The 23,150-nt window shown below is 41.6% G+C and overlaps 2 protein-coding genes across 6 annotated transcripts in view; both read right to left on the reverse strand.

Moving 5' to 3' along the window:
- Positions 1-11,344, reverse strand: part of SLC9B2 (solute carrier family 9 member B2) — a 61,165-nt gene extending 49,821 nt beyond the window's left edge. The window contains exons 1-2 of one of the 5 annotated variants that reach the window (XM_070452226.1): positions 11,084-11,338; positions 9,244-9,334 (exon numbers count right to left, since the gene is read on the reverse strand). The gene's annotated coding sequence lies outside the window, so the exon portion shown is untranslated. Of the gene's footprint in view, positions 1-9,243; positions 9,335-11,083 lie in introns of all 5 variants that reach the window. The other 4 variants (XM_070452227.1, XM_020901933.2, XM_070452230.1 and 1 more) reach the window with 4 other exon arrangements.
- Positions 11,345-12,504: 1,160 nt separating this feature from the next.
- On the reverse strand, positions 12,505-22,665 carry BDH2 (3-hydroxybutyrate dehydrogenase 2). Its single transcript, XM_070452389.1, has 5 exons — positions 22,653-22,665; positions 21,874-22,008; positions 16,986-17,044; positions 16,309-16,401; positions 12,505-14,025 (listed from the first exon to the last, which is right to left on the reverse strand). Exons 1-5 carry the CDS (start codon positions 22,663-22,665, stop codon positions 13,972-13,974), a joined length of 354 nt encoding a protein of 117 aa, XP_070308490.1. The 3' UTR covers positions 12,505-13,971.
- Positions 22,666-23,150: the final 485 nt, after the last annotated feature.

The raw sequence follows: 23,150 nt of genomic DNA on the forward strand, positions 1-23,150 counted from the left end.
TCATCTGAGATGCTGGGTGTCTGAAGCGGAAAAAGTTTAAAGTGAGGAAATATGGAGAAACAAGATGGCTTCTCAGGCTTCCCAACTGGCTCAGTGGTAAAGAATCCACCTGCCAATACAGGAGCCTCAAGAGACATGGGTTTGATCCCTCGGTTGGGAAGATTCCCTGGAGAAGGAAATGGCAAGTTAATCCAGTATTCTTGCCTGGAAAATCCCACTGACAGAGGAGCTTGGCAGGCTACAGGCCATGGGGTCACAGAGTCAGACAGGACTGAAGTGACTGAGCGCGCACACATGCAGACGGGTTCTAAGTAACTCAAAGTCGCTCATAGTTTGATGGAATGAGAAAAGTTGGGAAGGCCTTTAGAAATTACCTTCTCTGATCTCTTTCATATTTAAATAAGAAAGTTAAAGCCTAGAGAAGCTAAATAATTTTCATTAATGAATACAGCTAATATCTACCAAACTCCATAGAAAAGTGATAAAAATTTGTGAAATGAGATAGTTCTTTAATCTATATCTCTGACTTTATGTCATTTCTACCAAATCACTGCATTATTTTACTCATATATACCCATTGTTTATTATAAGTTTGAAAACACATTTTACAAGCAAATAAAAATATTTAAATGTTCTATTATATTATGTTCAGCTTTACTTTTTTCCAATGTTATAAATGTTACAAACAAATTTTTTAAAAACAAAATTTCTTACTAATCCATTTAAATTGCACACCATTGGTAACAAAATAAATAAGAACTTTTATTTTATTCTCTTGACAAATATTGTTTATATATTTTGAATGATCAGTTAACGGGCAGGTGATAACTTGCCCTTAAATATGACTTAATATTTTAAGAATTAAGGAACTTCCATTTAAAAAAATCCAGTTCAAATGAGATACTTTGAGAGATTTTTGTATATCACAGAATCACAATGAAACTAGAAAGGCAAGGTGCACTTTAAAGATAAATCCTAAAAGATCCCACACACAGAAAAAGAAGTTTTTTCCTGTTTCTCAATCAGGCTTTTGCTTTATTCAGACTGATACACAATCTGTAAACCATACTAGAAAAACACACATTTTTCATCAAATGGTAAAATTTTATAAATTTCATAAATTCAGTAAAAAATGTTAATCAAATTTTTCTGTCTCAAATACAGATCTCAGTAGAAGAATGAGGCATGACCCAAGCCCAAGGTCAGGACTGTTAGGAGCACTGTGACTACCCACTTATTTGTAGGTTAGCAGGTCAAGTATTTTCTAAAATCACATGCAAAGGCTGTTGGCTACTCCTGTCTCTCTTCAGACAGTGAAAGTGTTAGTTGTCCAGTTCTTTGTGATCCCATGCACTGTAGCTCACCAGGCTCCTCGGTCCATGGGATTCTACAGGCGAGAGTACTGGTGGGGTATCTATCCCCTTCTCCAGGGGATCTTCCCAACTTCAAACCCAGGGCTCCTGCACCGCAGGCAGATGCGTCACCGTCTGAGCCATGGGAGAAGCCCTCTCTCTAGCATTCCCAGGATACGGAATTTCCTCCAGGACCGATGCACACGCTCAGAAACTATGCTAGTTTACTCTGAGCTTTATTTTGCAGTATTAGGAACATATGCCACCAAAATCACAGAACCGTGGATTTCAAAGGAACAACATCTTTAGTCGTTCCTCCAAACTTGAGAGGAAGCTGAAGGCTAAGAACAATAGATCAAGAATATGAACAGTACTGTCTGTTAACAGTAGTTGCCTTTGGGGAAGGAAATAGAATTGGAATTGGGGGAATTTTATTTTTATTCTGTTTCTTTATTGTCAGTATTTTTACAATAAGATTTTAAAATGCAATTTAAAGCACATTTAAAAAGAATTTGTACAATTCTTTAGAGCTTTTGAGAAAAGAAAATGATACAACTTCCTTTGGTAATAATATGTTTCATAGATAGAATCTGGTAATTTGATTTTAGGTAACTGAATCCCACCTACCACAATAGAAGGTAATTTTTTGTTTCTGCAGTTTTCAAAGAAGATGAGGAAACTGCCTAGAATCCTCTACAGTAGTTTTCAAGTATTTTTGAGGTCAGAGATCCTTTATCAAATGAAACCTTATCCTGAAGTCCAACAAATGGGGTAGATAAAAATGGAGTTGAAGGAGCTCTGTCCTCTCACCCTTGTTCTTCCTGGCAAGTGAAGCACACTTTGAAAACCACTCTGTAAATACACTTCCATATACATAAAGAGGTTGGTTAAATTGGTCTTTTTTTTAGGTTACCGTGTTAATATAAATGTTTAGAAGTACTTTCTATAATATTTCAGAAAAAATAAAAGAGCTTTCAACTTGCAAATGTTCACAGGTTCAAGGTCAAATAAAATACACTTACTGCTATCAAATGAATTACTGCTGAAAAATCATTACATGGATAAAGACTGGTTGTTCTTGTTATTTTCTGTCTGCAGCATGGACAGGACAACATTGTGCTGAGAATCTACATATACTGCTGGAGTACTCTGTATGTTGTATTCATGCATTTGAAAAAGTATCTCTATTCACTAAGTACTCGATAATGATTATCATAAAAATCTACCTTTGGTGTTCCACCCATTTATGTGTTAAAAGTATAGCGTTTCCATCTCATACAGTATTTCCATGTAGAACATATCGAAACTTCTAATTTCTGGATTCTGCTAACCAATTCTGATCTAATGTTCATTTCTCATCAGTAAGAAGCTCAGATCAAGTGAAGAGAAGGGCTTGAAATGTCGTTGCCAATTTTAAGAAAAGACTGAGAATATCTTTTCTTTAAGAAAAGCCTGAGAATGTCTCCTTGAATGAGAACTCCCTTATTAGAAAGTATTAAGTGGGCCAACCACATGAGACCAATTTATCAAAAGAAAACAACTACTATTCTATTTGGTTAACTGAGAGGGTGACTTGATTGAAACATCATGAAGTAACGTATTACTTCTCATAAGGAATAAAGGGAAATTATCCCAGGGGAAGAAGAATCTGATATCTGCTTCTCTTTTTAAAAAATCCTTCCACCCAAGGGCAAATATAGTTAATTGAAAGTTTAAAATATTACTATTAAGCTTACTAAAATAAAAATGGCCAGACACTAATCTCCCCAAGTGTGGCAACATGACTTATCACCGACCTAAGAGCCGCTGCTCAGGTATGCCTGTGGCTCCCTTCCCCATCCCTAGGAATAAATTATGACTGGTCTAAATCAGCCTGTTACATCAGGCCTCTTTGTCAGCTGTTGGTTTAGGACAGAGTATGATTCATTTCTTGCCAATGAAAGTTGTGGGCAAGGCTGCTGGGGACTATTGGATAAGAGTTTCCTTCCTGATATAAAGGCAGAGAGGCCAGAGAAGAACGCCTTTCTCCTTTTGTCTTGTGTGTGTGTGTGTTAGGGGGGAGGATGAAGCTATGGATGGGGGGCTGTGTTTCTTGGAATTTTAGCAGCCATGATTTACCCATGAAGAAAAAGTCAAGATTAGTTCAGCAGTGGCCATAGGACTGGAAAAGGTTAGTTTTCATTCCAATCCCAAAGAAAAGCAATGCCAAAGAATGTTCAGACTACCATACAATTGCACTCATTTCACACGCTAACAAAGTAATGCTCAAAATTCTCCAAGAACTTCCAGATGTCTAAGTTGGATTTAGAAAAGGACAGAGATCAAATTGCCAACACCTACTGGATCACAGAAAAAGCAAGAGAATTCCGGAAAACATCTATTTCTGCTTTATTAACTTTGCTAAAGCCTTTGACTGTGTGGGTCACAACACACTGTGGAAAATTCTTAAAGAGATGGGAATACCAGACCACTTTACCTGCCTCCTGAGAAATTTGTATGCAGGTCAAAAGGCAACAATTAACCAGACATGTAACAATGGACTGGTTCCAAATTGGGAAAGGAGTATGTCAAGGCTGCTTGTTTAACTTATATGCAGAGTATGTCATGAGAAATGCTGGACTGGATGAAGCACAAGCTGGAATCAAGGCTGCCAGGAGAAATATCAATAACCTCAGATATGCAGATGACACCACCCTTATGGCAGAAAGAAAAGATGAACTAAAGAGCCTCTTGATGAAAGTGAAAGAGGAGAGTGAAAAAGCTGGCTTAAAATTCAACATTCAGAAAACTAAGATCATGGCATCCAGTCCCATCACTTCATGGCAAATAGATGGGGAAACAATGGAAACAGAGACAGACTTAATTTTTTTGGGCTCCCAAATCACTGCAGATGGTGACTGCAGCCATGAAACTAAGACTCTTGCTCCTTGGAAGAAAAGCTATGACAAACCTAGACAACATATTAAAAAGCAGAGACATTACTTTACCAACAAAGGTCTGTCTAGTCAAAGCTATGGTTTTTCCAGTAGTCATGTGCGGATGTGAGAGTTGGACCATAAAGAAAGCTGAATGGCAAAGAACTGATGCTTTTGAACTGTAGTGTTGGAGAAGACTCTTGAGAGTCTCTTGGATAGAAAGGAGATCAACCAGTCCATCCTAAAGGAAATCAGTCCTGAATATTCATTGGAAGGACTGATGTTGAAGCTGAAGCTCCAACACTTTGGCCACCTGATGTGAAGAACTGAGTCACTGGAAAAGACCCTGATGCTGGGAAAGATTGAAGGTGGGAGGAGAAGGGGATGACAGAGGATGAGATGGTTGGCTGGCATCACCCACTCGAAGGACATAAGTTTGAGCAAACTCCGATAGTTGGTGATGGACAGGGAAGTCTGGTGTGCTGCGGTCCATGGGGTCGCAAAGAGTTGGACATGACTGAGCAACTGAACTGAACTGACTGAGCTCATAGAAAGCAACCTGGACCCTGATATCAATGTGCTACAAACCCTGGATCCACTTACCTTCATATATCTCATCATATCAGAAAAGAAGCTGGTAGTTTTGAAGACAGCTTTGGCTGAATATCCTGCTACTTAGCCCAAAGCATCCTAACCGATACAACAGGTGGCTGTTGCAGAGCCAGCTTTGAGAAGTTCAGGAAAGGAGCAGTGATGGGGAACCTTTGGCCTATGCGCGTCTCCCTACCTTCTTGATCTTCATAGAGGATGGACAGACAAGCACTGCCTTTGTGTTATTGAAATTTCTCAAAAAATATCTAGAAAACTACATTTCAATAGCTAAAAATCAGAGCCAAGTTTTTTAGCACCATTTTTTTGTCATTAGAGATTACACAGCTTGTCATTTTATATATTCTTTTCTGTCCTATCCCTGAAGTTTAGTTGTAATATATGAATACTGAATTTTAAAGTTAGGTTTACAAACATTTGATTGTTTTCTAAACTTCTACTCATGAACTAAATAAAACAAGAGCAACAAAACACCACTACCATCGCTACCTAAGGTTTCATATTTTACTTTCTCTACTTGGTAAAATTCTACTAGTCATTCTCATAACTCAAATGCCACCTTCCCGATCAGTATTTCCTAACTTCATATACACTAACTCTCTCCCTTTTTCCCCCGAGGACTCATTCATTCATTCAATAAATATGTATTAAGCTCTTATTATGTTCCAACCCGTGTGTGGGGATTTGAAATGTAAATTCAAAGGCTGCTACCTAGTCAGAGAATGACAGTTCATTTCCTAGGCAACCATCATGGAGTGTGGTAAGTTCTGATTTTAGGCACACAGGATAAGCAACCCCATCTTTTCACAATCACTGAAGTTCATCAGACTTTCACTGGTCTCTATGGTATGTAACACACACAGATATAAAGATGACTTAGATGCAGTCTCTTCAAGAAAGGGACAAAGATTGCTATGTGCTCACCAGACCTGTTTCCTCTGCTGCCTGGGCACACAGATAGCTGGCATTTCCCAGCCTCCCTTGCGGGTCAGTTTGCCAAGTCCCCGAGTCTGGCAGGGGGATATGGGCATCAATGATGTATTGTACTTCCATCACTGTAAGAAATTTCCCATGTAATCCTCCACGTGTTCTCTCTTTTCCTGTCCATTTCCTAGAAACTAAGGACTCCAAGGCCTTAGGGGATGGCAAAGCCATAACATAAAAAGAGTTAGGGCTCCTGAATCAATGAGTGGAAAGCCACCAGCTGAACACCTGCTGAGATTTTATATGAGTAAGAATTAAGTTTCCACTGTGTTAAGTTACTGAGGTTTTGGAGATTATCTGTTACGGTAGTGAGTGCCACGGTAAGGTCATTTAATTATAATGTAAGAAGTGCAGGCATAGAGTTAAACAGGGGAGAGGAGATACTGCCCTGCTCGGCTCATACCTGAATCAGCCTTGAAAAATGACTTAATCTCGTAAAGAAAATAAAGACCATCACAGGCAGAGAAAACACATAATTAAAGGATAAGGGGTGAAAAGCAAAATACATACAGCGAAGTTTGCGCATACCAATGCCAATGAGAGCATAATGAGCATAATATGCAAAATATGCAGTGGTCAGAGGAAAATGGACATGAAAACCCTGAATGTGAATCCTTCTGTGAATTAGTGAATCCTTCTAATTGGGCTATTTGGGTAAAGTTACTCAGTCAATCTGGATCATTTTCTTCATCTGCAAAATGGTGACAACGCCTATGTCACAGAAAATCTTAAACCAGTACTAAGTACATCATGGAGTCCCCCCAAATTCCATCAGGACTTTATCTTTCTTTTATAAGATTTTGCTTGAGAAAGCCGCACACATGTGCTATGCTGAAGAGCATAGATAAGAGACACTTGTAAATTTACACCTTTCATTCCTCCTTGTGAACGACAGAAACATTAATAGATTCCTTAAAAAAACCACGCTTCTGCACTGTTGCAGACTGGCGCTCTCGGTCGCAACACCTATTTCTGCTTTATTGACTATGCCAAAGCCTTCGACTGTGTGGATCACAATAAACTGTGGAAAATTCTGAAGGAGATGGGAATAGCAGACCACCTGACCTGCCTCTTGAGAAACCTGTATGCAGGTCAGGAAGCAACAGTTAGAACTGGACATGGAACAACAGACTGGTTCCACATAGGAAAAGGAGTACGTCAAGGCTGTATATTGTCACCCTGCTTATTTAACTTAAATGCAGAGTACATCATGAGAAATGCTGGGCTGGAGAAACCACAAGCTGGAATCAAGATTGCTGGGAGAAATATCAATAACCTCAGATATGCAGATGACACCACCCTTATGGCAGAGAGTGAAGAGGAACTGAAAAGTCTCTTGATGAAAGTGAAAGAGGAGAGTAAAAAAGTTGGCTTAAAGCTTAACATTCAGAAAACTAAGATCATGGCATCTGGTCCCATCACCTCATGGGAAATAGATAGGGAGACAGTGGAAACAGCGTCAGACTTTATTTTTTGGGCTCCAAAATCACTGTGGATGGTGACTGCAGCCATGAAATTAAAAGATGCTTACTCCTTGGAAGGAAAGTTATGACCAACCTAGATAGCATGTTAAAAAGCAGAGACATTACTTTGCCAACAAAGGTCTGTCTGGTCAAGGCTATGGTTTTTCCAGTGGTCATGTATGGATGTGAGAGTTGGACTGTGAAGAAATCTGAGTGCTGAAAAATTGATGCTTTTGAAGCTGTGGTGTTGGAGAAGACTCTTGAGAGTCCCTTGGACTGCAAGGAGATCCAACCAGTCCATCCTAAAGGAGATCAGTCCTGGGTGTTCATTGGAAGGACTGATGCTGAAGCTGAAACTCCAATACTTTGGCCACCTCATGCGAAGAGTTGACTCACTGGAAAAGACCCTGATGCTGGGAGGGATTGGGGGCAGGAGGAGAAGGGGACGACAGAGGATCAGATTGTTGGATGACATCACCGACTCGATGGGCTTGAGTTTGTGTAAACTCCGGGAGTTGGTGATGGACAGGGAGGACTGGCGTGCTGCGATTCATGGGGTCGCAAAGAGTCGGACACGACTGAGCGACTGAACTGAACTGAACTGAAAAAAAAAACCACACAGAGTTTTCATTTATATTGGTCAGATATACTTAATAGCTTTATGCACACATCCGTGCTAAGTCATTTCAGTCATGTCTGACTCTTTATGACCCTATGGACTGTAGCCTGCCAAGCTCCTCTGTCCATGGGATTTTCTAAGCAAGAGTACTGGAGTGAGTTGTCATGCCTTCCTCCAGGGGATCTTCTAGACCCAGGGATCGAACCCAAGTCTCTTACCTCTCCTGCATTGGCAGGTGGGTTCTTTACCACTAGCACCACCTGGGAAGCCCTAACAGCTCTCTATAAGGCTGTTAAAAACTCTACAGACACCTTGAGATTATAGGGAAAGCACAAGGTCTTTAATTGATAAATTTTCATTTTATCACTTAACATTCTCCAGTCTTGTAAATTGTTAGTAGTAGTCTGTTTTTTATGTGTTTTTAATTTTTTTGTCCTTACTGCTGTCCCGGAGCAGGAATTTAGAAGCTGACCTTGCCTTTCTAGCTTTCCGGTTTCTGCTTCTCCGATCCTCTTTTTGGGAACCTATGTCCCAATCACCACCCCTGGGGAACACACTTTTCCCATTCCTATGTTATGTTTGCCTTTTGTTTCTTTGTCTTGTGTTTTCTTGTTACTTTTTTTTTCTTTGTTACTTTTGATTCCAGGTACATGTGTCATAGTTTAGGGAAAGAAGAGTGTGGGGATGGACAGGATAGATGGTGAAGGCTTTGCTCATGACTGATGTCTCCTCCCCGTTCCCCCCCCCCGCAAAAAAAAAAAAACACAACTCTACAGAACTCATCACAATTGCACTCTCCTTAGCATTCATCACCCATGACTACAAAGAATGCTCCCCCATTACACAAGTGCATATACAGCTCCATCTCCCTGCACATCATGCTCCTACGCTTTATGTGATGAGAGATGTAAATTCTTTTCCCCCAGAGGAAAAATCTATTTTATCATTAGGGTTTGTGTGCTAACCAAGGACCAGTGGTCTCCCAATCATCAACAGGACTAGCGGGGACTTCCCTGGTGGTCAGATGGCTAAGACTCCACACGTTCCCACTGTAGGGGGCCTGGGTTTGATACCTGGTCAGGGAACTATACCCCACATGCAGCAATTAGGAGTTAGCATACCGCAACTAAAGATCCAGAGTGTCTCAACTAAGACCCGGCACAGTCTAATAAATAAATATAAAATAAAATAATCTTCGTATAAAGAAACAAACAAAAAACCAGAACTAATGAACCAGATAGTGAGCAATCTCTTGTTATATAACATACTCTGAGAATGTTTTAAATGAAGAAATGTTTTACCTTATACTTGTCAAATAAGAGACTTCAGAGATAGTCTATTCTATGAGTAACAAACTCAAATTCTTCCAGGGGCCAACTCGAATGTGGGGTTCTGTAGAAACGAGAGAGAACAGGATCTAACTGCAGGCGTTCAAATCACTGTCAGCCCCTAATCTCATCTCATGGTTTCATTCCCCATCTAAAGAAACTGAAGAGATTAGGTTCAGCTGAGTTTTGGAGGCTACATAGCAAACATATTATGCAGTGTTGAGAGGAAAACAGAAACCATGTCAAGTATTTTAAGCCAAAAGAGATTTTATAGAAAGAATTAGGTGACTTGGCAAAAGGCTGGAGATTGTTGAAAGGGCTACAAGTGCAGGGTCTTGGCTGGGCCTCCAGGAGTAACTTCTAAAACACTAGTAGATGAGGCACTGGGGAATATACTGTTTTTGACACAATTGGGAGAAACCTTGGAGTTCAAGAACATACTGCAGCTCTGACCCTGAGAAGCTGGGATCTGGAAGCTTATCTGGGCAAGGAACTCAGAATCTGTTCTCTACCCCCCTGCGCTGCCTCCTGACAGCCAGAAAGCTGATGATTCAATACGGCATGCTGAGACTGGTTACTCTAAGCCCCTCCCCACACCCACCGGCATCTCGTGCACCTCCCGTGCCAACAGAAAAGAGCCAAAAAAATATCAGGGAGACTGTCTGTCTCATCTCTGCCTCTGAGATCTCAGACAAGCCATCCAGAAGTCTAATTCACATCCAGAACTCTAAATGGACCGGAATCTGAGAAATGTTTTCAGCTTTCCAGTTTCTCCTATTCAGGAAGGAACGCTAGCAGCAGGTAGGAATGAATGTGAGTGCCAAACTGCCATTCCCAGCACAGCAGCTTTTCCTGTCGGCCCCAGGAATCAGGCCCCCACCACTGACTTGTCCTCTCTTACCCTATCATACCTTCTTTGGAAACCTCCCAAAAGCAAAAATCTAGTCAATAGGGCTGTAATTCTAAAGACCTTACGCTAAAAAATACGTGGACGGGTCATTTTATTCACATCATTAGGTACAGGGTAAACCACACTACCTAATTGACTTGTTAGGTATATTCTGACCCATTGAACTTTGCTGAATGGCAGAGACTGTATTTAATTCATATTTGTATCTCCTGTCCCCAGGTCTGCTTGGCCCAGAGAAGATGCACGGGCATTTGCTGAATTGAAATGTTTTACTATTGACTCACTAATGGAAACAGTAAACCGGAATTTCATGAGCTACAGGATAGCCCCAATAGTATCAGGAGGCGGGCCCGCGACAGAGGCATGGGGGGAAGGGGGTTTTCGTTTTTCAGAAGAAACAAATGTCGATCTGGCTAAGCAAGGTACCTGCTCTGTCTCTGTCTACTGGTGTCTTGGATTTCTCGATGGGATGCTAAAGTTAGTGGTGTCTTCCCACTATGAGTCTTTTGGGGCAACAAAACACGCCAGAGTCCAGGGTGAGATTACAAGGATGCCATAAGAAGCTGATGCCTGATAAGTAAAATACAGCCACAGACTCAGCATGAGCTCTGAGCAGGGGCTTATTTATATTCCCCAATCAGCAAGATCTGATTAGTCTCAGCACATTAGGGGGGCTAACCTAGGTTAGCACCCCCGACAACGTCTGGTGGATCTGAGAACAAAAACAAAAACTTACTCCAATAACAACGGTAGACAGACACACACAGCCAGCCGGCCAACCAGCCTCCACGCCGCGTACAACCAGAAGGCGCGGGGCGCTCGCTCTCCGCGTCCGGCCCGGCACAAAGCTGCAGCCGCGGCGCCGCTTTAATTTACACTCACTGCCCTCCAGGGGGTACTCACCTCGCGCTCTCGGGCTCCGGCCCCCGTCTCAGCCCGGCAGATTAGAAAAGGGGCTCGCAGGCCTGCGGGGGAGCCGGGTGGAGTAGGTTTCCAGCTGGCGCATCGCCCCAGGCGGCGCCGAGGCTGCAGTTATTTAAGATAGCGGGGCTGCGCGGCCCCACCCCGCCCCGCCCGCGGCGAGGGCGGTCCCGGGAAGGAGGCCGGGCGCCGGCTGGGTGGATCCCGCAGGGAGCCCGGAGAATCGCAAGTCCACACCCCGGGACCCTGGAGCGGCGCCGCGCGGGTGGCGGCCTCGCTGGCCCCTGGGGACCGGGCAGCCGCGTCTCCCTGGGAAGCCACGGGTTGACGGCCCAGCGTGCGCCGACCCCGGCATTGACGAGCTCCCGGGCGAGGACGCGCAGCGCTGCCGCCGCAGAGTCTGGAGTACGGCCTGCGCAACCTTTCGCTGGCTTAGCATTCCCATCTACATTCTGGAGTTTCACTCCACCTTTTCAGTTGTGTTGTTTCTAAGGGTCTTCTCAGGTGGGGCGGATGGGCCTCTGTTCAGATGACCGATTAAGTGGATGAAGGACTTGTCCTCTCCCTTTTATGGCTTCTTCAGCACTTGCCCTTCTTGCTGCGTTTCAGATTTTTACGTTCCAAGTCAGCATCCATTTAATTCTGCCTTCTATTTCCGTGTCTTCCTTTCCTCTATCTTTTCCTCCCCCTTCTCTTCCACCTAATTGTGTGTATATGCGCCGGTGCCCCTTTCAGGGTAATTTTTGTTTCTTTCAGAAATAAAATTGTCTTACCCGTTTTTCACTGCTTTAAGCAACGGCCAATTTTAGTCTCCAACAGCCAGAAACCATTCATGCTTCTTTCTTAGGCCTTCACCTACTGAGAGAAGGATGAACCTAGATTCCATCTAATAAGCATCTAAAGTGACTATATTCCTAAATGAACACTTAACTCTGTGAAACCTTGCAAAAGTTTCCTGTGACACCCAGCTTCCTCTTAGCACAGGAATGAAATGTATTTTTCCTTTTCTTTCAATCGCATGATCATTGATGTATCACCCAATTTGATTAGCACAGCTTTGGAGAACATTGGATTTTGGGGCTAGTTTTCGCTTTTTTATTGTTTATAATGTTCTATAGTTTACAGTTGTGAGTTTCCCTGGTGGTGCAGTGGTAAAGAATCTGCCTGCAATGCAGGAGACACAGGTTCGATCCCTGGGTCGGGGCGATCCCCTGGAGGAGGGACTGGCAACCACTCCAGTGTTCTTGCCCGGGAAAATCCCATGGACAGAGGAGCCTGGCAGGCTGCAGTCCATGGGGTCACAAAGAATCCAACAGGACTTAACAACTGAGTAGGCATGCATGCTTATAGTTATCTCTGGGAAAACAAAGTCTGAGGGAGCATTTGTTAATATTTAGAATCCATTTTGTAGTATTCATCATGTATTTATTTAGAATTCATGTTTTCATAGCTTACATATAATGTATACTGACTCAGAGCATTAAGTAGATAGTTCATAACATACTTAAAAGCTTCAGTATTCCATTCCTTCACTTGATAATAAGTTATAACATTCTGATTACATCACATCAAAAGAAACCCAAGTCATTTGGCTCAATTCTGTAATTTTACAAAGCAGAAAACTAAAATTGCAGATAAATCGGATGACCTGGGGTCTAGGTAAAAAGCCAAGCTATATGTGCTCCAGTAGTGGAATACCTGGACCAGACCCCTAAAGCAAATCTTATAATCAATGGATTCTTCAGGCAGGCTAGTCAAAATATCCTTTGCTGTCAGGTTTAACTCACCCTCATCAACTGCATGTTCTGCTTCATATATACAATTTTAACCTTTATGTAACCTGTTATTGTCCATTTCAAAATTTTCCTTGTTAATATTTACAGTTATAAGACAAAAGATTAAGAATCACTGCTCCTTTACTGAGATCCGTAGGTGCATCATACATATCATTTGATCTTCTGAGCCAACAACAAATAAAGCACAAACATAAAACTCTAATACTAAAAGAACAAGAAAAAACTTCTCCCTAGTAGCATGTTATGGAATTATTTTCTATGGATTTACATTGAAATGTTTATTTTCTTTAGTTTTGTTTATTGTTATATAATTCATTTCTATTTATACATCCAGAAACTATTTCTAAGTTTCATGTTCTCTTATCTGCTATGTCAGAATTTGGTGAGGAATCTATATTTAATCTAAAAAATATCCCCCAAACGAGAAATACTGTAAATTAGTTAACCGTATGTTTATTATGCCCATGTCAAATACTGCTTTTTTTTAATAAAGATTTTTTAGTTAGACTAAAAAAAGTACTAAGAAAAGTGATGGCATCCATTAAGTATAAATATCTGTGATTATTTTTCTTTTACATAACAGATCAACAATATGTAGTCTTGAACCTAAAACCCTTTAAGTGTTGGTTACTGAGGCCAAACTCCTTTATACCTTTGGTGTTCATTTATAATGGTGTAAAATTTTAAAATGAGTACCCACATATAGATCAATGCAGAACTGTACAAAAATATCTGAATGTTGGGAAATAAAATAAAATAGAAATGAATACCGTTTAAAAAAAAAAACTTTTTTCCTTCATATTCACATTTTAATTTTTACATGCTTACAAATTGAGGCTTAAAATATTCTTTTTGCAGTGAGTTCATTATCTCACCAATCTACAATGATTTCAGAACAGAATGGAAAGAGATTTATGTATTTAAAGACTCAGATTCTTGTGAACAATGACATCATCAAAAGGTCTCGTTTTCATTAATTTGCCGTTAATTGGAAAGAGAAGATGGGTGAGTTTTCTTCGCAAGCAGGTTCACCGTAGACAGGAAGGGCCCGCCTTCCCGGCAAGGAGACTGAAATCACAAACTCCAGCCTCCATCAATGATGACAGGGTTACCTGTGACGTAGGCAGACTGCAGTGATAAACACAAGGAGACAGAACAGTTAACCAGGTTGTGTTTCTTCGGTTTTCCTGACTGAGACAGCTGAACAGTTTATTCTCACAATACTAGGAAATCTCACTTCACAAAGAGAAATTAGAAAAATCTGAATTAAATTCCAGATGATTTAAAACTGCGGAGTGTTCTTATGATCTGGGGCTAACTGGACTCTTGCTGGTGTCTGAGTGCATGTCACATTCTAAGAGTGTTTGGTAACAGAATCAGAAAATTAAAATTCTGTGATACAGAGTCATTCCCTGAATTAGGCTAAAATAGGCATTTTCATTTTGAACTCAGAAGTATTCTAAACTAGCTGAGTTTTATGCCACTAATAAACTTTTGAACATCATCAAGTATGTCAGTGATAAAGTGGTCATGTCAATCACCAAACAGAACTTTGTTTAAAAAGATGTACATTTAGTTAATCAATATACATGGCTAATTCCAGGAACTGAATCACACTAAATGTATTTTCTAAATTTATATGAATAATAACTACTATAATATATTAACAAAGAAAACAATGTAAACTAGTTTCAGACATCTAAATCTGTGCAAAACTAAAGGAGTTTAAAAATTATGGGGTTTTTTTCCATAGAGTTTTTATTTTTCCAAAGAATTAAAGCTGAAGTGATTCTTGTGGTAGAGATTCAGAAATATTTTAACTTAAACCTTTGGCTAATGGATAATCAAGACTCAAATCTATGCTCTTCGTTTTAAATACATCTGAAACCTAAAAAAATGGAAGAGGTAGGAAGGAAAAAATATCATAACAGGATTACAGAGTGTTGTAAAGTACAATATATGAAAATGAGCATACAAAGTATTTAGATAAATGAGTGGGTTAGTAGTCACTCTACCAAGAAACAACCCCCGGTTTCTCTAAGTTTTTTTAAAAGGCAGGCTGTCTGATCACATATGGACTCTTCAGGATCTTTTTAAAAGAAAAAGGTTCGTTTGTTGTGTATTTCAAGCCAGAGTGTTCCCAAATATTTGCTAACCTAAGCTCTGGCTAAATCAGGGCAATTTAGCTTATCCGCAGTACCCCCAGATCAAACGAGCTTTTCTGAAGCTATGGATTCAGAGAAATCAAAAAAGTCAATATACTCACTTTATCACAATCTGTCCAGCAGTTTCCTCAGCTACAAAAAACTGCTATAAATAGTTCTGAGAAGTAGTCACTGCTGTCACTAAAACATTTCAGCCTCTGCATTTGTCACATTCATCAACTACCGGATGTGTCCAAGTTTCCTTCAGGAGATGCTGACTGATCAGTAACACACCTCTTCACTGCCACCTACCCCCGCTTTTCTTCTTTTAGTTTCCTGGTTGGTTATTACTCAAAGGCATAAAACACAGGGGATGTTCTTGGGCTCGACACCTTACAAGAAATATTTCTAACAAAAACATTTCTGTTTTCACAACTGTATGTCATTGGTGGCTCAGATGCTAAAGCATCTGCCTGCAATGCGGGAGACCCAGGTTCAATCTCTGGGTTTAGAAGATCCCCTGGAGAAGGGCATGGCTATCCACTCCAGTATTCTTGCCTGGAGAATCTCATGGACAGAAGATACAGTTCATGGGGTCGGAAAGAGCGAGTAACACACACACACACACACACATACACACACACAAAATACACAGCAGCCAATAAGGAAGAAACTGGTTACAAATACATGCAAAGTGGAAAGAGACAGAACTATGAATTTCCATACATGAATATAAAGAAGTAAGAATTCACAGGGGAAAAAAGGAGGATGTAGGGGGATTCTGCTAAACAAATCACTAATAAACTGAAAGCACCAGATGCTAATGCTTCCTCTCCTGGACATAAATCTGATTTACGCTTTCCCCATTTTAGCTGAAGCTGTCACAGTTTTGGAGGTTCACTGGTTTGATTTACATTAGATCATTGCTTAATCATTATTTTTTTTCCCCAAGTTGGTAATTTTTGAAAAGAATGATACAATTGAGCAATTTAATTTTAATTAAATTGAGCAATTTTAATTTTTTTTTTCAATCCTTCACTGCCTCATTTGCTATCAGATTTAGCGACATAAAGCTGAACGAGGATGAGTTGGTGGCTGAGGTCAAAGTGGCCTTAATGTCAAATTAAGTCAGCACCTATCCCTACTTTGTAAATGCAACATCTTAGCACCTACATGTGATCACTTCCTAAATTACATTATTTTGATCAGCAAACTGTGGCCAAACATGATTGAGGATAATGAACCCCCCAGGAGGAACAGTGCTTACCTCATCGGAGGCCAAGTACACGCAGAGCAGGGCTACTTCTTCTGCAGTTGCAAATCTTCCTGTTTTCTGTCTCTTTAGGAAATCGCTCAGTGCCTGCAACCAGAAGCCGTATCGGACATCAGTGATGTGAGCTGAACTACGAGTGCACCTGCAGCACCTTTAGGAGGTCAAAGGCAAGACGAATCTACAAAGGAACTGCCGACCTGATTAAGTACGCGTGATACAGGACACAGGACAATATCATTATTGATAATATCATTAACTGTGGGCCAAACAGGACTATGGTAACTCCCAAGCTACTCAAACTATTTGTTTTATATTAAAACCTATAGACACCATGACGGATCAGAAAGTTAGTACTAAAGAAGAGGGCATTTTTACGTTTTTTTAAAATGTGGTAAAATGCACATGATATACAATTTACCAGCATAATCAATTTTCGTGTACAGTTCAGCAGTGTTAAGTACATTCACATTATTGTGGCACAAATCTCCAGAATTCTTTTCATCTTGCAAAACTGAAACCCTATACCCGTTAAAACAACTTCCGACTCACTTTCTCCCACCCCCTAGCAACCACCCTTCAACCTTTCTGTCTCTATGGATTTGTCTACTCTAGGTAAGGAAGGGGTATTTTTTTAAACAGCATGATTTAAACATTTAAAACAATAGCTATACCTCTTCAGGATTTGGTCTGGCTTGTATTCTTTCTTGCAGAGATGGGGTATCAACTGTTCCTAAATAAAAGGAGGGAATTCAGCTTGGTTACTTACTTAGACTGAAAAAGAAATTGACAATTAAACTTTAAACTTGCTTTCCTTATCATTCAATGATCAGTAAAATATTTCTTCATGACTTGGAGTGAGTTTCCCCTCTACCTGCCTGCCCTTTTATTTAACAGTCTTATAACTTCTTTAATAACGTTTTTATGATTTTCAAAAACACAAGCTATTCTTCTTTGTCATACTAGGCAGGGACTCTTGGTGAAGCACCCAGCATTCCCAGGACGTCCTTTGGTCTCACCATATTCAAATGATACTTTATGGATAACTTAGGTAGCTCTACATTCTCCTCATTATCTTGAAATTCTCACTGGTTTCAAATTCCTATTTTAACCATTGTTTCATATTTCTCATTGAAAAAAATATAACTTTAAATTATCTTAATTAAAACAAGAAAAATAAAAATGACTAAAAATGTTTAAATTGTGAGCAGCAGTGAAGACCCAGCACAACCATAAATAAATGAATTAAAAAAAATTTTTTTTTAAATCCCACTTAGTTCACATTCCTTACAGAACAAGTTCCCAGGCATTTTTGTTAACTTCTGTGATCGGCAAATTCTCTTCATAGGGCCTTTCTTCTGCTAACAGTACTCCAGGAGGACCACATGATCCTTCTAAGGTCATAAAAAAATGATTTCACAGTCACAGCCCCAGCTCCATCCTTAGACCACACTCCTGGGTGTGTCATGGATTTGACGTTTGCTCGGAAACAATTTATTTCTTTTTTAGATTTTTATGGGGGTGTAATTGATTTACAATGTTGGGTTAGTTTCAGGTGTACAGAAAAGTGAGTCTGTTACACATGTACATATACCCACTCTTTTTTAGATTCTTGCCCTTATAGGCCATTCCCGAGTATTGAGTAGAGTTCCCTGCACTATACAGTAGGTCCTCATTGGTTATCTATATTATATAGAGTAGGGTGTGTATGTCCATCCCAATCTCTCAGTTTATCTCCCTCCTTCAAAACCAGAATCTCAATTTTATTATCATTTGCCATTTCTCTGGAGAGGCTGGGGATCTTCGAAACCTAAAAATCCTGGCTTCTTGCTGTTGGGCAGCCCTTAGCTTGTCTGTCTGCTCTCACATGTTACTATGAGCAGGCGGAAGCTTCCCCAGGCTGCGTAGCTGCGGCCTTGGCTGCATCGCCTGGCTCATCAGGAACAATTTCCACCCTTCAGTTACTGCAGGCAATAAGTGTTGATGAAATTTCTTACACCACACAGCAAAATCTCTTTGTATCCAATCTCTGATGATATTTTCCTCACTTCCCTCATCAACAGCCTCCTGAGAGTCCACAGTTCTACCAATGGTGTGCTCAAGGCAACCTCCTCAAAATTCTTGCTGCCCACTGGGGCAGATGCACACCATATCTTACATGTGACCAGTATTAATGACTAAGGGTTTCCTTTGTGGTTCAGACGCTAAAGAATCTGCCTGCAATGCAGGAGACCCAGGCTCGATCCCTGGGTCAGAAAGATCCCCTGGAGAAGGCAATGGCAACCCACTCCAGTATTTCCTGCCTGGAGAATTCCATGGACCGAGGAGCCTGGTGGGCTACAGTTCAGGGGGTCGAAGAACTGGACACAACTGAGCAACTAACACGTGAAGGCTGAGAGGCTAGCCGAGTCCTCTCACGCGATTCCAGCCGCCTGACCCCGCTGCGTCCCAGCAGACTGACGCACCATGCCATCGTCCGCACCCGTCTGGTGCTGAAGTGTTGTGACTCTACCATCAGTACCAGCCTAGACTCTCATTCTTCGTCACATTTTCTTCTGTGGCTGGCTCAGTGAGTCAAAGCTAGTTCCCTGTCCCAGAGAGTGTGAGGATATATTTTCCAGTCATCCAAAAAGTCCAGCTTTAAAACAACCACATTTTCCAAATCATTAGACATTTTATTCCATTGGATAAATGGCACCAAGAATAGCCAACAATATCACCAGTGTGTATGTTAAAACCTAGCAAAACTGTGTCTCTCCTGTCAGATCCTCCTCTTTCTGTTCTTAAAACATTTGTTTATTTATTTATTTTAGCTGTGGCACATAGCATCTTCACTTGAGACATGTGGAATCTAGTTCCCTGACCAGGGATCAAACCTGGGCCCCCTGCAATGGAAGTGCAGTGTCTTAGCCACTGGACTGCCAGGGGAGTCCTGATCCTCCTCTTGGCTAGTGTTACTTAAGTTTACCTTTCTAGTCCAAGAAAAATTAAACAGAACACTTCAATCATGGAAATTCTGTAGCTCGAAGGTTACTTGGTAGCTTCACCCCTTTAATCCAATAAGTCAGTGGTTTTCAACCAAGGGGAGAGCGTGAAGGATGACATCAGAATCCCCTTTCCAAACCATACACAGTGTTCCCCATAGACTCCTTCCCTGAATTCTGGTGTGCCCCTTGGGTTTAGAAAGGTCTCACGGGTAATTCTGAAATGTTTCTCCTCCCCACCCCCCAACATCAGTTGTGAACTACGAAGAGAAACTTTGATTCTGGACATGCAATACTGAATTTGGTTTCAGAGGGGAAGTTGGTAATTCCTCTTCAGCACCCTGAACAGGCAGACCTCATTTTACTGCACTTTGCTTGACTGCACTTCACAAGTACTGCATTTCTTACAAATTGAAGGTCTTTGCAATGCTTCTTTGAGCAGGTCTACTGGCAGCATTTTTCCAATAACATTGGCTCACTTCATGTCTCTGTGTCACATTTGGTAATTCTTGGCAATATTTGAAACTTTTTCATTATTACTGTATTCATTTTTTTTAAATTAATTAATTTTTTAATTGAAAGATAACTGCTTTACAGAACTGTGTTGGTTTTTACCAAACACCAATATGAGTCAGCCATCGGTACACATGTGTCGCTTTCCTCTTCTGTGGGAGCGAACCGCCCTCCATCTGTGATCAGTGATCTATGATGTTACTATTGCAAAATGATAATGACTCACTGAAGACTCAGATGATGGTTAGCATTTTTTTTAGCAATAAAATGTTTTTGAATTAAGACATACACATTGTTTTTTTAGGCACACTGCTATTGCATGCTTAATAGACTGCTGTATGGTATAAACATAAATGTCCTTTCTACTAATAATAATTTCTCCTGTTTTCCTTTCCTTTACTTGAGGGGCCAGCATACTTTTTAGTCAAAAGTGAGACAGAATGTATTTTTAGCTTCGAGAACCATTCGGTCTGTTAAAACTACTCAACTTTGACTTCAGCATGAAAGCAGACTTAACCAGTACAGAAACAAACTGGGTGGGATGTGTTCCAATAAAACTGTGTTTACAAAACAGGTGGTGAGTCAGACCTGGCCGGCAGACCACAGTTTGCTGAGCCCTTCTTTATGCATAAAGGAAGGTGTTAATCCCTCCTTTTTGTTTATGGGCCACCCCCAGGTGACTGACTCGACTTAGTGGCTCCCCGTGTCTGAAGGCTCTTTTTCCTTCCTGCTGTCCTGGGAGTACGGTCTACTTTTCACCTTTCCTCTGACAAGATCATCCTGGCCTGCTTCCAAAACACCAAGCCCGGGCCAGCTATGACTCTTAATCACAGGGTTTAGAATGGCCCCCATCCACACAAGTAGCATTTAAATACTTTGCATTTGTTAAATCAAAATGGCATCATTTGTGCTAAAGCCCATGATACCAAACCTGTATTTAATGCTTAACCTAACTGCAGTTTCAGTCTTTACCAGAAATGGAATATTACCCAACCAGTCTGGAATTTTCTGGTCCACACCCAGTGAGGTAATTGACCTTGTTGGCCCGCTATGCCCCCAGAGGAAGAGGAGGCAATCTGTAACATAAAACTCATGCCATCCCCTCCTCCCTAGACTAGAACAGGGCTTCCCAGGTGGCGTAGTGGTAAAGAACACGCCTGCCAATTGCAGGAGATGTAAGAGACGTAGATTCAATTCCTGGGCTGCAAAGATCCCCTGGGGGAGGAAATGGCAACCTACTCCAATACTCTTGCCTGGAAAACCCCATGGGCAGAGGAGCCTGGCAGGCTTACAGTCCTTAGGGTACCAAAGAGTCGGACACGATTGAAGCAACTTAACACGCACACAGCCTAGAAAATACTTTTCTTTTGCCAATGACTTCCTTGCCCCATCCTCCTTTCTGTAATAACTTTCCATTTGTATAGAACTCCTTGGAGCATCCATCTAGTTGATAAACAGGATGCCACCTGATTTGTGAATCACTGAATACAGCCAATTAGATTTTCAAACTTACTTGGTTGAAGTTTGCTTTCTAACACATCTGCAGGTTGTTCCTAATGACTTAGGATCTTACTGCCAACTTACTGTGGGGCTATTATCTTAATAACCCGAGCCTCCTTTTCTTCCTCTGTTTAAGAACGTTATGGTTTATGCCGGAGTGCAGTTGCTTTCCACCGCTGTCTCTTTCTGCTCTGCTGCAGAGTGGATCAGCTGCATGTGTGCACATATCCCCTCCTGTCTGGGCTTCCCTCCCAGTCGGGTGTCCACAGAGCAACGAGTTGAGGTGCCTGTGCTATACGGTAGGTTCTCGTTGGCTCTCTGTGGTATACACAGTAGTACATACACGCCAACCCCAGTCTCCCCACTTGGCCCATTCTGCTCTCTTCCCTGTGGTGTCCGTGTTTGTTCCCTACATCTGTGTCTCTATTAGCCCAGGCTCTTTTTCTTTTGAGCTTTGCCCAGTGACAACGCAGCAAGTGGTCAACGAGCCGACACAGACGCCTTTCGGGGTGGCAGCCAGGGGGGCAGAAAGGACAGGCTCCCGGTCCCACAGCGCCCAGCTCACCTGGACACACACAGTTGCACCGGATGCCCTGCTGGATGAAGTCTGCAGCCACGGACTTGGTGAGGCCGATCACGGCCGCCTTGGTTGTGCTGTACACGCACCTGTTCACAACTCCTGAGGAGGAAAGAAAGGGTTAGTCGCTCAGTCGTGTCCGACTCTCTGCGACCCCATGGACTGTAGCCCGCCAGGCTCCTCTGTCCATGGGATTCTCCAGGCAAGAATACTGGAGTGGGTTGCCATGCCCTCCTCCAGGGGATCCTCCTGCTCCAGGGATGGAAACTGGGTCTCCTGCATTGCAGGCAGATGCTTTACCACTGAGCCAGCAGGGCATATCATACCTGAGAAGGAGGGGAAGAAGAAATAAAAAGCGCAGTCTCCTTTAGGAAGCAGGAGACCATTGTCCTGCTTCCTCACACTCCACCCTTTTAAAAATTGCTGTCAGTTCTTTTCCATTAATAGGGCTAGTTTCTGAATCTGGGGAAATAGTATCATTGTTGGCACAATTCAGATGAGACTTCCATGTTGAGATGCTACATTTAAGTGAGAGCTGTAGCCTTAGCTTTTTGTCATCAGTTGGTAGAACTCTTAGGCAGATTCCCAAAAAAAAAAAAACCCAAAATAAACAACTAGGATAAATCAAAGTGAAACAAAACACAACCCAAACAAACCAATTTCTTTGTATGCCTCTCCCAGGAGGGCTTACTGTGTATCCTTGCTGAAAGAAGGAATGTTATCTCAGCAGTAGCTCCTGCATTCTAAACTGGAAAATCCACCTGTACCGTCACGCATCATCTCCACGTCTGCATCGTAGTCTGGCCCTGCAGCGTGACCTCCTGCTCAGGGCTGGACCACACGTCCTTGGGCAGCTCTCCCCAATCCACGGGCAGAGTTCCGTCGCTGGTATCACGACAGCACGCTGCACAAAGCTCTGTTCTAATCCTATCACGCTGCAGAAGACGTGTGTTTCCCCATCTCTCTCCCCTTTTGGGGCTGTGGATTCTCTGGGGCCAGGGGCATCTAGTGGATGTTCAGTACATCTTTTTTGATTAATTAAATGGATAAATGTTTCCTTCTCCCATTTTGATCTTCATTTCCATATCCATTTAGAGGGGAAAAAAGGGAAGGCAAAGCAAGCAAACTTTAGTTTCATGATTGGTTCACATATAAGGCAAAAAGCTTGGTCCTTAATTCCAGTTTTAAAAAAAGCAGTTTTGAACTCATGTGTGGGTTACATGATCTCTGCTATACTTGTTCCCCAAACCCTTAAGCTCCTGAAG

Source organism: Odocoileus virginianus, chromosome 21, assembly GCF_023699985.2.
Source record: "Odocoileus virginianus isolate 20LAN1187 ecotype Illinois chromosome 21, Ovbor_1.2, whole genome shotgun sequence".
In the NCBI taxonomy this organism is placed as follows: Eukaryota; Metazoa; Chordata; class Mammalia; order Artiodactyla; family Cervidae; genus Odocoileus; species Odocoileus virginianus.